Below are 15,451 nucleotides of genomic sequence, written 5' to 3' on the forward strand. Positions count from 1 at the left end.
AGATGCCACCTATCCCACAATCTTTTCTTTGCGTGGCTATATTCTGGGCGGGCCCAAGACGACCCTTCAGCGAGTCTTAAGATTTACCACTCTTCACCAAGCAGAAGTTCAACCGAGTAAACGCGCTGGGGTCAATCTTCAAGCCAGATTTCGCGTAATCCCCATCCTAACTGTCACGCCTCCTCTTTCTCGGCACTCCAGATCCAGGTTCAATATCTGGATCTTTACCCTGTGTTTTGACTTCTCGTTCCTCCTCAGTCTCTTGTTCATGCAGCTCGTCAACTTTCTTCACAGTTTCTTCGTCGTAATGTTCCCAGTTTCCACAAAATCTATAACATAGCATAGGCTCTAGGGCTCAATAAAGTGAATCCACACAAAGCCACTCTCCATCTTCCGCAATCTCCCGCCGTTTAGGTCCAAGGCCCCAGTCTCAAGTCCTCTTTTACCTTTTGTATCAGCAGCTTCATATACACTTCCTCAAAACGCTTTAGCACCTCAAGTCCGTGATGTCTTTCTTAATGAACTCTCAAGGAAAGTGGAATAATTTGGGGTCTGAATTGATGTCAATGTGGAATTTTAAGCCATGACCGTAGTCGTACAACGCTTTGGGTAATATGTCCGCTTGTTCGGGGGATCCTAAAATAGACAGGCCGAGCGCTCGTTCATGTACTGCTTTGATTGTTCAGGCTTCCGTGCTGTTGAGAGCTCCTTCCTCCGCCATGGAATGAGTAACAAGACGTTTGATGCCATTCTGAACAAAAGAGAATACAGAACGGCGTCCTGAGAAGAGGGAGAACAGGATGTGCTGGTACCAGATATAAGCAACGAAGCAGGCTGCAGATTGGGCCGGAGTAAGACCTTCCAGGCAGAGGCAGGTGCTAAGATGTCATATTCTACCTTTTAGTTTAGACTTCTCCACCGCGACTTCGACTTCGTCCTCGTCTCTCGTGAGGAATGCCGCCGTGATTCATGAATATTTAAGCGTTGCAGGATGCCTTCCTACATAGATTGGGGTACTGACCATGTGTGGTCTGGAGTAGTTTACTCAACACACCCAGGAGGGATATCTAACATCAAAACGAGAATAAAGGACGTGAAAGGTTCATATCTACCACGTAAAGGAATGTTGAAGAGGGGCGGGGTCGCAATTGGGGGTTTTGCGAATACCTGCGAAGATAACAAGTATCTGCGCCGCTTCGATGCCGCCGTTCTCTTGCCAAAATGTTGACGCAGTGGTCTGTTGCATGGCTAGGTCGTAGCAGGTGTCAAGGAGAGCATTGGTGCTTTCTGGGCTGTCCTTGATCCTCAGCTTCATCCCAGTGGCCATGGCCATGAAGACGTGGAACCTAGCCATTGGCATGGACGCAACTGGAACTGACGGAGAAGCTTTCTGGGAATTTGGATACACCATCTCGCACAGTTGCGCAAATGAGTTTGCGGCCATGCCGTACGCTTGCGGTACGCTGGCGTCAATGTGCTGCATGAACTCAGCGGTCAGAGTCTCGGCCTCAAAGCGACTGGGTAAAGTCATGGTGGAGACGGCGCGGCTGCGATCTGTGTAGCTCGAGGTGGTTGATGGAGGGGCCGGGCTGGGTGCAAATACACCTTGTCGTGGCAACCGCGGTGCCGACGTGGTGAATGGCATGAGGTCATCGTCGACTTCGGGGATTGGAGACATAGCCTGGTCATCGCTCGCAAGGGAGGTAGATGAGTGGGAAGTGTTGCGCGAATGGCTTCGACTTCGTCCGGCGGTCTTCTGCCCTGGTTGCATCTGAGCCATGAACTCCCAAGACGGCGCCGTATGTGGTTCCAGCGGCGATGTGCTCGATTTGCATTCGAGGAGGTGTGGTGGAATCGAAGCGAATTGGGAAGGAGCCGAGGTGGGTGGCAGGTCGGGGGACGATGCCCGTGTGGTACCTGACCAGAATGAAGGTACTGGTGATTCTAACGGTGATGCCACATTGGGGACATGCTCACAGTGATTGATCGCAATTGTAGGCACGCTGCTCTGCGCGAATTCTCCAAGGCTGATCCTGCTGGCGTCGAACGAGTTCGCGAACGTGGCGTCAAGGTTTATCGGTGGCGGTGGAGTCTCTTGCCAATTGAAATCTGCCGACGCGGCTGCAAGGATTGTCTCGTCGATATTTTCCATGCCGTGCATTGGAGCGTTGACATGTGCAGCGAGCTGAGACTCGAGCTGGTGTATCCGACTCTCTAGCGCTTCTCTATGTTCTCTTAACCGGTGTGAGTTATATGCCATCACGTGACAGCGCGACAACGCGGTCGACTTACGATGCCACTAGTTCTTTTGGTTTTTGCGTTCTTACACATTGTAATGAGAACCGTTTACATGTAGAGCAGGGCGTGTCGCCATCGCAACGAATCTTTCGTCGCCGACATCGTTCGCATGCATTGGACACAGACTTTCTCCGAGGCTGCCAGTCCTTAACAAATATGGGAGAGAAGCGACTAGGCCCCTCATTAGGAGGAAGAGTAGCTGTGTATTGTTAATCTTGCGTATTCTAGTTGCTCAAACGAACATACTGAAGGGACACATGGTCGCAGGGTAGGAGTAAAGGATCCCGCGCCGGTTGATAGAGTTTCCGAGAGATAGCGCTCAATGTGGACGCGAAGCCTGCAATAGCTGAGGAAAGAGGAGAAAGATCAGGGCGAACAGGACGGAGGGCGAGGTCTGTGAATGTTTTACAGCCCGTCAGAAGTCGCAGTGACAGTTCTATGTGGGGTGACTAATCGTCTGTGCCTGCCGTGGAGGAAGATCACAGAAGCGCCATTCGGAAGCCGCGACGCGGATCTCAGACAGTTCGCCCCTCATCGCCATCTGCGACGAGAGCAGCTTCGCGCTTGGGGCACCGCGCTGCCTCTATTTCTGCTGCGGAACATTCTTTGCATCGCGTCGACTTTCCTTCGGCGTGTTGTCAAGGCTGAAATGAGCCTCGCGACGACGGAGTGCGGAGGGTAGACTCCGCGCGTGCATGGTAGCGTTTCGCCGCATTCCACACGGTCTTCCGCCGCCAAGCCCCCATCCCGGAAACCTGCGGACATTCGCCGCGCATTCAAAACAACGCCAGACCAGCGATACCCCTTTTGAACTGCCAAGATCCAGATAACGCAAAGCTGAGTCTGTCCTCAGCGCGTCGTTTCACGCGTCGCATCTGCATCTCGAGTCTGATGCCTCTGTTCCCCACTATGAGTTGGAAGTCGCAAGTTTTGTAGACGCACTGCTAACGCGTCAGCTGCATAGACAGGCACACGTGGACGTCCTCAAGTTTGCTTCGAGCATGCTATTGCATTACTGCATTAACTCTTCTGTGTTGATCTTGTGTGAGAATAGTACAGCCTCTGACGCATCAGACACGGCATAGAGGCCCATTAGTCGACTGGACACCTATGATACCGTTATCCTCGACCCTCCAACCCTCACTGCCCACGCCGTGGTGAACGTAGAACAACTCAGTGGGATCAAAGCTCTGTTTCAGCTCCAGCAGTCTTGGGTAGTTATCGCCAAAGAAAGACCATTGCCAATCAGGCTCGCCAATTTGCGCTTCGTTTCCATACGCGCCGCCGCCCGGTGTTACCTCACGAAGCGGAGGCATGATCTCGCTATTCAGCTGATCATCGGCCGCCCTCCAACCGGCAGCAGTCTGGCTGGCGACAGCATTGACAACGACGAACTGAGACTGCAGATTACGAAAAGCTGGGTTGACGGCATTGACGCCCAAGTCGTACTCATCAGCCGCGTGCTGGTGGTACCAGACCAATATCGTGGCCTTGTCGACTGCGTTCCGCAAAGCTGTAAACGTCTTGTTGCGGATAGTTTCATCCGCCCAATTCTTTGTAGGGATGAAGCGGTTGCCTTGAATAGCACCAGCCCCTCCGATGTGATAGTCGTAGGTGGCAAATGTGGCCTGGTAGGCAGAGTACATGGTGTCGTGATACGTGGTGTTGGGTGCGAGCGTGATGTTAAGTTCGGCAGCCTTCTGGGAAAGCGGTGCGACCAGCGCCTCGTATTCTTCGATGGTCTTATTGGTAGCGAAGAAGGGAGACATGGTCCACATATAGCTACTGGGAGCATACTTCATGACGTTACCCCACGAGTAGGTCTTGTTACCATTATATACTGGAAAGTTGTCCCAGTAGAACCTCAACAGCTCCCAGAAAGCCTCAACAGAGACCGTCTCGGAAGTCGTCACAGTCCAGGATGAGGTCGTCACAGGAATCTTGGGATGCACTTTGACGACAGCGGAGGAGATGATGCCAAAGGTACCACCGCCGCCACCGAGCATGGCCCAAAACAGGTCGCTGTTTACTGACTCGGTAGCAGTGACAAAGCGTCCATTAGCAAGCACGATTTCGAGCGCCACAATCTGGTCCGCGCCAGTACCGAAAAGCTGCATTAAAGGGCTGTGCCCACCGCCTGTCGAGTAACCACCGAAGATGCCCACGGTCTGTAGCTTGTCAAACAATGTATGAATGGATAGGACGCGTGGCTATTACCGGGCAGATTCCAGTGACTGCTGATACGCCTTACTTCTCTGCTGCTTGCAGAAGGTCGAAGGCCTGGACGCCGGCGCCAACTTTGAACACAGGGCCAGAATAGGCCGAGCTCGTGTAGCCTTGGATGTAGTGAATCTCCTTCAGTCCATGGGTCCAGATACTGAGGGCACCCTTGCCGACCGATCGACCGTTGTAGTCATGTCCAGTATTGCGGATGGTGAGTCGCAGATTCAGCGAGCGAGCCAAATTGACGGCCAGCTGAATTTGGGCGACGTTCCTGATTTTCACAGCATACTCTGCGATTCCACCCTGAGTGCAAGTGCCATTGGCAACAACGCCTGACGCTGGAATTGGGCATGTCATACCGTAGTACAAGACATTCATCAAAGCTCCGTTATCATCATAGCTACTTCATTCAGCATCGATCTTGTCAAACTACAATGAGCCAATTTACTATAGTTCTTCCGCTACTTGGTTTTCGACGAGGTATGCACACCTCTCGGCATCGTAGTTATTGTAAGTCGAGTTTGGATAGCATGGCGATGCTATGGGCACAACAGGCTCGAGAGCGCCTCCAAGTAGCAGATCGATCAGCGCCCAGACAGACTTGCTTGGGTAAAGAGCATCTCCTGGCATTGTTTTGCAGCGCTGTGCACTGTGAGCTCGGCGAGTGCGCGCAGCTGAGGTGGTGTCCGCATCACCAAACTCGAAAAGTGAAGCCAATGCCGCAACATCAGGATTGCTTTGAAGTTCGGCAACGACATTGTCTGTCAGTTGGACGGTCTCTCGATTGAAGAGTGGCACGTTGGCTGGGGTGGAGGTGGCAGTGACGGTTTCAGCAGCAGGTGCCACGGAAGCAGTGGGAACAGAAATCCGTGCTCTTGCGACAGCAGCGCAGGCTATACCGAAGAGGAATGACTTTGACATGCTTGAGAACTGCCCTGTTTGTGAAAGGTCCGAGACAAGTTTGAGCAAAGGCGCTGCTCACAAGGCTAATGCTGCACGCAAAGCTTTTAAAGAAGCCTTGGTCGCTCGGTACGGCACAGCAGATGCCTATGCGGAGCGGACATGACATATGTTCGCCATACAGAAGCCATCTTGCAGGATGCATGAGGCGATGCTTGATTGGGAGAATAGAACACTACAACCCGAAGATTCGATATTGTCCGCGAGAAGGATCTGCATAAACGGGAGCACTCTGCAAGCACGACAGGAACATCCCAATCACGTCCACTATGCCAACGGTAACAATCTAACTAGGCGATCAAAGTTGCTTGAAAGATCAAAACCACAAACATCGGTTACTTTCTCGGGCTCCTCTCCGCTGGATCTCGGGCGTGCAGTCAGCGACCAGCATCAACTTTCTTCGAGACCGCGAACTGCTATCGAAACATAGTCAGAACGTTCAGCTGATGTTCGGAAGTGCGGCGCAGGCAAGTTGCAACCAAGAGGCTTCAAGAGGCACGGCCTGCTTGGCAGCGGCATCGGTACTTAACGCGGAGTGGACGGGCGGCTCCCTGGTGGCCGTCTTTCGTTGATTTTTGCAACTCGAACAGGCAAGGGGCCAGATAACCTTGTCATTTATCATCTAATCTGTAACGTACTCCACAAGCGAGCCGGTCACCCAAGCGAGCCGGTCACTTTTGCCAAGACCACGCCAAACTTCACTCTACCTTTGATGTCTCAACGCAACAACACAAAAAAGCCTCTAAATAAGGCTAATATAACGTACCCCACGGGCGAAAGAATTAACAGGCAAGAGAATCACTTTTGCCAAGCCCCCACCAAACCACTCTTCCTACACCAATGTCTTTACAATAACACTATTTAGACGCGTTAAAAGAAGCTTAGATACAGCTTGCGCTCTAGGCTCTTAAACAAGACGCGACACTCTCTTAGCAACATGCTGCAGCTGTCTATAGAGTTCCTTAAGCTACACTAAGCAAGCAACGCACAGGACAACCTTCACGCGCTAATTCTATAGCCAACTTACAGAAGCTAGACAACAATAAGGAGAAGGTGATTATTAAATATATTCTTAAGCTAGACACACAAGGATTTTCTCCCTAGCTCTTAGATGTGGCTACTATGGCCAATTCTTTGCGCGCTAAGCGCAACCTAGGCCCTATTAGCGCAAACTGGCCTAGTATGTTTATTAAGCAGCACCTAGAGCTTAAGTTAAGTTTAATTGCAATTTTAACTACAAAAGAGCCCTCTGTAAGGATCCTAAGGTTCTACAGGGCTAGTTTAGCCTAGTAGCTAACACTAAAGCTAAGTATAGCATCTAGGATAACAACACGTACAGCTTTAACAAGATAGGCTGGCGGATGGGTAGGGTAGGGTAGGGTATAGGTATAGTCACGTGATTTATGGGTAGGAACTAGGTAGGGTACATGAGGTACCCTACCCAAACGGTTTGGGTAGGGTAGCACGTGACTGGGTATAGGTATAGGTAGGGTAGCACGTGACTAGGTATAGGTATAGGTAGGGTAGCTAGGTAGGGTCTAGGAATGGGTAGTTATTAGCAAAATCTAGGTTACTACTCTAGACTTTGTACTATTGTATACTTTAGAGCATAAGTATGTGATAATAGACTGTGATAATAAATTATAGATGCTTTTTCTTCTAAGTATTGTGTATGCGAAAGAATCTACTAGTACAACCTAGGGTTAGTTGTATACAAACTAGGTTAGTAATATACCCAAACCAAACCTATACCTAGCACGTGCTACCCTACCTATACCTATACCCAGTCACGTGCTACCCTACCCTACCTATGGTCCGTGCAACCCTACCCTACCTATACCTATGGTCCGTGCGACCCTACCCTACCTATACCTACGTCCGTGCGACCTATACCCTACCTATACCCTACCCTAGGTACATGGTACCCATCCGCCAGTCTATAACAAGATAGGCTTTATAATAGGCTAGATCTCCTAAGGAGTAGTTATTACAGCTTTAGAATAACAAGGTTAGCTAAAGGCAGTCTAGATAGGTAACTAGGAGTGGGCTACAGCTATAGTAGGCATTAATGCTAAAGAGGAGGCTATTCCTGCCTTCCTTATCTTTAAGGCCTACTACTACCTCTCTGCCTAGTATAAAGAAGAGGATCTGCCTTAAGACTAGGTTATTAGAGTCTCTAATAATAGCTAGACTACAAACAAGCTTAGTATAGACTAGATAAACTACTTTAACAGGCATACAAAGGAGCATACTATTAGCACCTACTATTTACTTATTATTAATAGTTATTAAAGCTATAACTCTCTTAAATTCTAGCAGTACTATAAGCATAATAAGATAATTACTCTCTATTTGCCTCCCTAATTATTACACCTTACACAGCCCCTTAATGTGGCTTATTTTGCTGCTTTAAAGAAGGTGTATAGGCACTAAGCTAAAATACTTAACGTACTCCACGGGTGAGTCGTTTATACGGGTGAGTCGTTCATACTGCCAAGACTGTAACAACGCTCTACGAACAGTGACCCGATACCACTAGGATACGGTTCTAGCAACTTATGACCATGGCCCTTGTCGCATAGCATAAGCTCACACTAAACTACCACTAAACCCTTATATATAAGGTGCAAGGAGCTGTAGCATTGTAGAGTAGTTTTTCTATATCCTTTTGTACAAGACCTATAGGTGTAGAGAATATATCCTAGTGTTCTTATCATCCCAGCACTCCCATATGCCTCGTAGCGGATTCACACCTATTCCGGATATCTCTCTTCTTGCCTGCGTCGTTACAAAGACCACACCAAACCTCCACCCTATTATGGCTCGCATTGGCCTACTTTGGCCTTGTATACACTGGTACAGCATGTAATATTATTTAGCAACAGCTTCTACAGCCTTTTTACACATGCACAAGTTATGCCCTACCTTATAACACTATTTATAGTATCTTTAGGTTACCTTACCTCCTTTAACACATGCTTACTTCCCTACCTTCTTACTATTACTACACGCCCTAAACTTAGTTAGAGTAGTTAATTAAAGGCCTTCCTTAGCTATTAGGACCCCTTCCTGCTATAACTGCTTTCTTTTATGCAATTTACGTTGCGTGGAGGCCTTATTTGCTGCTTAAAGCCTAGTGATTTCCTTTTGAGCTAACACTAGCTTGTGTGCTACTATAGCTGCGCCTTTAGCAAGCTTTTTAAAGGCCTTAACTATTAAAGTTAGTAAGCTGCTTACATGCCTTTAAATCCTCTCTTAAATTAGTATTAATTGCAACCCTATTTACAGGGTATTGCTAGGGGTATAGGACTACTAGGGAGCATCTTCTATAGTAGGTAATAGTAGGGTATATAGGTAGATATTAAGACCTATTATAACCTATTCTAGCTTAAAGGGAACTAGTCTAGCGCCTTAGAAGCCTCCTTAGATATTGCTAGGAGTAAATAACTCCTTATAGGCGCCTATAAAGCATAGTAGGAACTTAGTTTTAGTAATATGCGTAATTCTATTGCATATAAGATCCTTAGCTTAGCTCCTATACGCCTTCTTTAAAGGGGAAAAACAACCTATATCTAGTAGCTGTAAGAGGTGTAATAAGTATAGAGGCATACATAGTGTAATAGTATTTACTTCCTTGCAGTATTATTAGAAGTCTAGGGAGTTGTGGCTCTTATAGCTGTTAATAAGGAGCAGCTAGTACACTCCTTAGGTGCGTGTCTTTGTATAGGCATTAAAGTGCTTTAACTAGTTAAGACTAAGCTAGTTAGTAGTTTATCTATTTATAGAGACTCTAATAACCTAGTTATAGGGCAGATTGTCCTCTTTGTACTAGGCAGAGAGGTAGTTGTAGCCTTTGAAGATAATAAAGGGTAGAATGGCCTATCCTGTGCTATTAATGCCCTGTATAACTGTTGTTCACTCCTGGTTGCCCTGCTGCACTGCCTTTGGCTGTCTGCTACGCTCTAAGCCTGTAACAACTGCTCCTGTTAATATCTAGCCTATTATAAAGCCTGTCTTATTAAAGTTGTATATGTTATTATCCTAGATGCTATACTTAGCTTTAGTATTCTCCACTAGGCAGAACTAGCCCCTAATAACCTTAGGGTCCTTACACAGGGCTCTCTTATAGTTATACTTGCAATTAAACTTAACTTAGAGGCTAGGGCAGTGCTTAATAAACGTATTAGGCTAGTTTATGCCAACATAGGCTATATTACGCTTAGCGCGCAAAGAATTGGCCATATCAGCTACAGCAGCCAATTAAGGGGCAAATCCTCTAGCATCCAGCTCAAGTATGTACTCAGCAATCACATCCTCCTCAGTCTAATCCATATTCTGTGATTTTGGCGTGCAATTGGCTCGTGCAGTGCGTCCTGCGTATCGATCGCGTAGCGTGTTGTAAGGCGCGTTATATATAGCTGCAGCGCGTCGCAGAGTGAGCGTCGCGTCTTGTTTAACTGCCTGAAGCGCAAGCTGTATTGCAGCTTCTTTAAAGGGCTTAAATTTTTGTTGTTGTTGAGGCATTGCGTTGTGAAGTAGAATGTTGGTGTGGTCTTGGCAGTATGAACGACTCACCTGTATGAACGACTCACCCGTGGAGTACGTTATACGTAACTATATTAACTATATTACAAAGGTAGAGTTCCTACCATGCTTTATACGCGCTATAATGCTATGATTACTTCTAGGAATTTCTAGGGAGGGTTTTAAGGCGCTAGACTAGTCCTATTTAACCTAGAACAGGTTATAAGCAGCCTTGATGTAAAGCTGCGCATGCTATCACTACTTCTACCTGTCTATAACAAGCTCTAGCAGTTGTAAACCCTAAGCAACACCCTTAAACTTAGGTTGCAATTAACGCTTGTAAAGACAAGGATTTAGAGGTATATATATAGCTTGCCTACCTCTATAGTTAAAGCGTTTAAGAAGGTCTTAAAGGGGGCAGCTATAATTGCGCATAAGCTAGTGTTGGCGCAACAGGAGATTGCTAAGCTTTAAGCTACTAATAAGGCAGCTATACAACAAAAATTACATAAAAGAAAGTAGGTTAAGAAAGAAGGTACACTAATAGTTAAAGAGGGCTAGTAATTAATAGCTCTAAAAGAGTTTAGGGCGCGTAGTGATGGTAAGAAGGCAAAGAAGCAGGTGCGCGCTGAAGTGGGTGAGCCTTCCTAAAGGCGCTGTGGATGGTGCAGTAAGACTGGGCATAACGTGCGAACGTGTAAGAAAGAGGTAGAAGTAGTTTCTGAATAATATTACAGGCTGTACTGCAGTTTGCAGCGCTAATATAGGTTGTTTTAGGCTGTAAAGTTATGAGACTTTGTTCTTATAATCTTTCTCCAGCGTATTTCCTTCTTAGGTATAGCGCCATGCTTACCTTAGCATCGTCATTATAATCTCCCAAAAGAGAGGATTAGAATAGTCTGCTTACAAAGCCTGTACCTCCTCTTATTCTTAAGATATGCTGTTCTCTATTTTTAGTAACTAGAAATGTTCTAGACCCTCTGCTTATAAATAGAGTAGCCTACTCTATAAGATGCTAACATATACAATTACGCATACACCTAAATAATCTTGCTTGTATATATAGTAATACTAAGCATAGATTATAAAGTAGACCTACCTACATCAGGAAAAGTTTTTCCATTGTCGAAATCGGGAAATCGTGGCATTGTACTGTGGGCAACAGTAGGACTGGTAGGCCTACAACAGTTATTCAATGTGCATTCAATGTCCAGCCAATTTTGAGCTAATTTTGAGCCAACAGCTCCAACAGTCCTAATGGCTCCAATGGCCACAATAACTCCTAATCCTGCTACAATAGTAGCTCTGCTTAATAAACTATACTTTTATTATATTAATATACTACTAAGTCTCCTCTTTAAAATAAGCTATTAAATAATATTATAGGCCTAGTAATAGAATAGTTATTAAGCGTAGAAGGTTTTAAGCTTAATATTCCTTGCCAAGACACTAAGTTAAGATTCTTTGCTAGGGCTCTAGCAGCCTAAATGTTAGAAAATATAAGAATATTATTTAAGAATAGTAGGTAAACCAAGAATTTTAAGCCTAGGCCTGCCTGTCCTGCAAGCTCCTGTTGCGCTGCTGCTGTGTGTGTGTGTGTGTGTGTTGTGGTCAGCAGGTGCTATGCTGTATGCTGTTGCAGCTGCTACGTTGTGTGCGGGCGCAGCTGCAGCTGCTATGGTGTGCTGTTGCAACTTCAAAACACAAACCTTTAACAAATAAACCTTCAACGCTCTATAACTTGTGTTGTAGTAGGCCTACAATAATAATTTTTTGCTTATTTTAAAGCTACAATTTTGCTCTATCTGTATGTGAAATTTTGCAATTTTTAAATATTTGATGCTAGTGCTAGCACTACTAAGGGTAGCTATGCAACAATATTGCAATATTGTTTTAAGTTTATTAAATATAGGCACTTAGTATTTTAGCTATTAGTAATGTTAGTGCAAAATTAGGGCTGTTAGGCGCAAATTAGGGCTGTTAGGGCTGTTAAACAGCTGTTGCACAACTATGCCACAACTGTTAGCAACAGCTAGTCTAGGCCAGATTTTGAAAAACTTTTCCTAATGTAGAGGAGTCTAGAATGTTCTACTTAGAAATATAGACAGAAGAGAGGAAGCATAAATACCTCTAGCTCTCCCCCCTCTGTTTGCTCTATACCTAGCCTAGGAATCTCTACCTAGTATCTAATATAATAACTTGTCTATTATATTACATAACCCTACCTTACCTCTATTTAGCTATACGCTTCCTATTTAGACAAAGCTAGTCTAGATTTGTCTAGGTCCTTCTAGACTAGGAAGAAAGTAGTCTAGTCCTTCCCCTACTTTCTTTACATAGGCCATAACGGGGTGGAGTTTGGTGGGGGCTTGGCAAAAGTGATTCTCTCGCCTCTTGATTCTTTCGCCTGTGAGGTACGTTAGAAATAGTTTCTAAATAATTTTACCGGCTGTACTGCAGTTTGCAGTGCTAATTTAGGTTGTTTTAGGGCATAATAGGGTGGAGTTTAGTGGGGGCTTGGCAATAGTGATTCTCTCGCCCGTTGATTCTTTCGCCCGTGGGGTACGTTACTTAAAGTTGCGTTAATGCTGCACTACTAGTGTCAGATGCTCGTACTGTGAGCCAGAGTATGTGCTTACTAAGGGAAAAGTTTTTCGAAATCCAGCCCAGACTGGCTGTTGCTGACAGTTGTGGCATAGTTGTGCAATAGCTATTTAACAGCCCTAACAGCCCTAATTTACGCCTAATAGCCCTAATTTCGCGCTAATATTACTAATAGCTAAAATACTAAGTACCTATATTTAATAAATTTAAAATAATATTATAATGTTATTGCATAGCTACCCTTAGTTCTACTAGCACTAGTATTAAATATTTAAAAATTGCAAAATTTTATGTATAGATAGAGCGAAATTATAGCTTTAAAATAAGCAAAAAATTATTATTGTAGGCCTACTATAACGCAAGTTATAAAGCGTTAAAGGTTTGTTTGTTAGAGGGTTTGTGTTTTGAAGTTGCAACAGCACACTATAGCAGCTGCAGCTGCGCCAGCACACAATATATCAGCTGTGTAACGACTATGCACGAACACGACACCTGGCATAGCGCTCATAGCAGCTAGAGGCAAAGCTAGCTGGCTAGCACTATTATTGTCTATATATATTATACTACGCAACGAATACTTGCTTAAGTATTGTTGTGCTTACCTTTTGGTATAGGCAGAGAAGTCACGTAGTATTGATTTCGAGGGCAGGGCGCCTACTCTGTTACAAGCTGCAGCTGCAACAGCACACGACGTAGCAGCTGCAACAGCACACAACATAGCACCTGCTAACAAGCACACATTGCTGAAGATGCAGGGCTAGGCGAAGAATTCTTAGTTTACCTACTATTCTTAAATAATATTCTTATATTTTCTAATATTTAGGCTGCTAGAGCCCTAGCAAAGAATCTTAACTTAGTGTCTTAGGAAGGAATATTAAGCTTAAAACCTTCTATATTTAATAACTATTCTATTAATAGGCCTATAATATTATTTAATAGCTTATTTTAAAGAGGAGACTTAGTAGTATATTAATATAATAAAAGTATAACGTGGTTCACAAGCGAGTCGCTCACCCAAGTGAGTCGTCCACCAAACACCCGCGCCGCGCCTACGCAGCAGTGCAGCGCAGCACTACAATAAATTACAATACTACACATAACATTATAATATTATTTAGAAGTGTTGCTATTATCTACGTCCTTAATTTCTACCTTACAGGTGCAGGAGTTATGCCTAATTTTGCTGCAACAGCCGCAGCGCCTCTCTGCGCGCACCCTCTTTACAAGCGTCTTACCCTCCTTATAACTACTACCCTCCTTTTTAGCAACTAGTTTAGATACCTTACTAACTATTAGAGTCTCCTCTACGCGTATAAACCACCTTTTATAGGTCTTGCACTTTATAAGTGTAGTAATAGTGTCTTATAGGTAGCCTATTTCCTCCTACACTAACACTATATTATAAGCTATCTATTAAGCGCCTTTACTTAACTACTTAACCTACTTATCTAATAAACTTGCTAGTGACCTATAATGATTTTGCATGCGATTTTGGATCAGTGTTGACTGCGCCTCTATCTCGCGGGCGTTGCGTGGTGTTTGCGCCTCCTAGGCGACAGTGCCTGGTGCAGGTGGCGTTGGCGTACGTAGCTGTACATCAAGCTTTAATAACACAACCTTAGGGTTATGCAGGGCTAGCCTAGCGCCTTAAAACCCTGCGCAAACATTCTCTAGTGTAAATGTCCTCTTAAAAGCTACTTTAAAGGCTAGTAGGAAGGTTTCTTTGTTAATATAGTAGATGTGGCTGCGTGCTAAGAGCAAGATCCTGTTACTGTAGTGGCGCTTCAACAGCGAGTATGGGACAATGTTAAGAGGCTGCAGGAGGTGCAATGAGTGTGGTGGCATGCAGAGAGTGATAATCTTGTTCTCCTTGCAGTAGTCCTAGAATTCTATTAAGCAGTAGCTCTCATAGCCGTTAATAATAAGCAGCCTATATGCCCTAGCAGAGGTTACCTTTGTATAGGTGTTAAAGTGCTTAAGCTATGCTATTACAACGTTGTTATTAGTCTAGCTAGTAGGAGAGACTGTAACAACCTAGTTGTAAGGTAGACTAGTAAACTAGGAGGAGATTAGGACCTTGCCTGCAAAGATAAGGAAGGGTAGGATAATACACCTGTAGTAGTCTGGCCAAAGGCCAATAAAGGATATCTACTTCCTAACAACTTTTGCTAAAAAGCATGCACAAGTTAACTAGACGTCTAGTTAACTGCGTAGATAATATATATCCAGCTTAAGCCAAGCCGGCTAAGCTAATGTAACCGGCTAGCTCTAGCTCTTCTTTAGCTTTAGAGTCTAGACCGTTACAACACCCTATTACAGCAATGCCTTGTACTAGGGTAACCTACTTATAATTACTAGGCTGTAGTTTCTTCTATTTCCTAGGTTTCTCTAAGCCTATAATAATAAGCTAAGAGGATATCTTGCCTATTATAAAGCTAGACTTATTAAAGTTCTAGGTGTCCTTATCTATAACGTAGATTATCACCGAGCCGGCCATATCACCAAACCAGCCACTTTCTCTTGGCACAGCCACCTTTTACCCCAACACAACATGCCTCAACAACAACAACTTTAGAATACTACTAGAGAAGGCAGAGTTATCCTTACTATCTAGGCCTTCTATGCTGGCCAATTTCGCAGTATCTGCAGCGCTGCTAGAGCGTTGAACGTACCTTATCAGCGGGTCTCTAATTGCCTTCGCAATATCACGTTTTAACTAGACGTACGCGCTAATTGCTAGAAACTTACTATACCAGAGGAGCAGACAATTGTCTAGTATATACTTAACCTTGATTCGCGAGGATTTGCGCCCCAGCTATGTGAGGTGGCAGATATAGCTAAT

The 15,451-nt window shown here is 45.0% G+C and overlaps 3 protein-coding genes across 3 annotated transcripts in view; all 3 read right to left on the reverse strand.

Annotated features, from left to right (window-relative positions):
• Nucleotides 1–1,108: 1,108 nt before the first annotated feature.
• On the reverse strand, nt 1,109–2,161 carry M421DRAFT_74222 (uncharacterized protein; the record flags this gene model as incomplete). The annotated part of the gene is made up of 1 exon (XM_033597015.1): nt 1,109–2,161. The coding sequence occupies one exon, from the start codon at nt 2,159–2,161 to the stop codon at nt 1,109–1,111; it is 1,053 nt and encodes a 350-aa protein (XP_033444146.1).
• Nucleotides 2,162–3,174: 1,013 nt separating this feature from the next.
• Nucleotides 3,175–5,442, reverse strand: M421DRAFT_404884 (uncharacterized protein; the record flags this gene model as incomplete). The annotated part of the gene is made up of 3 exons (XM_033590282.1): nt 3,175–4,466; nt 4,585–4,921; nt 5,012–5,442. The coding sequence occupies 3 exons, from the start codon at nt 5,440–5,442 to the stop codon at nt 3,369–3,371; spliced, it is 1,866 nt and encodes a 621-aa protein (XP_033444147.1). The 3' UTR covers nt 3,175–3,368.
• An 8,814-nt stretch (nt 5,443–14,256) lies between these two features.
• The window catches only part of M421DRAFT_74131 (uncharacterized protein), a gene marked incomplete at both ends in the record, with an annotated part of 5,089 nt that continues 3,894 nt past the window's right edge, over nt 14,257–15,451 (reverse strand). Inside the window, one exon of the mRNA XM_033597011.1 lies at nt 14,257–14,490. Coding sequence (XP_033444148.1) covers nt 14,257–14,490 — 234 coding nt within the window. The remainder of the gene's footprint in view (nt 14,491–15,451) is intronic.

The sequence above is a fragment of the Didymella exigua genome (assembly GCF_010094145.1).
Source record: "Didymella exigua CBS 183.55 unplaced genomic scaffold M421scaffold_45, whole genome shotgun sequence".
NCBI lineage: Eukaryota > Fungi > Ascomycota > Dothideomycetes > Pleosporales > Didymellaceae > Didymella > Didymella exigua.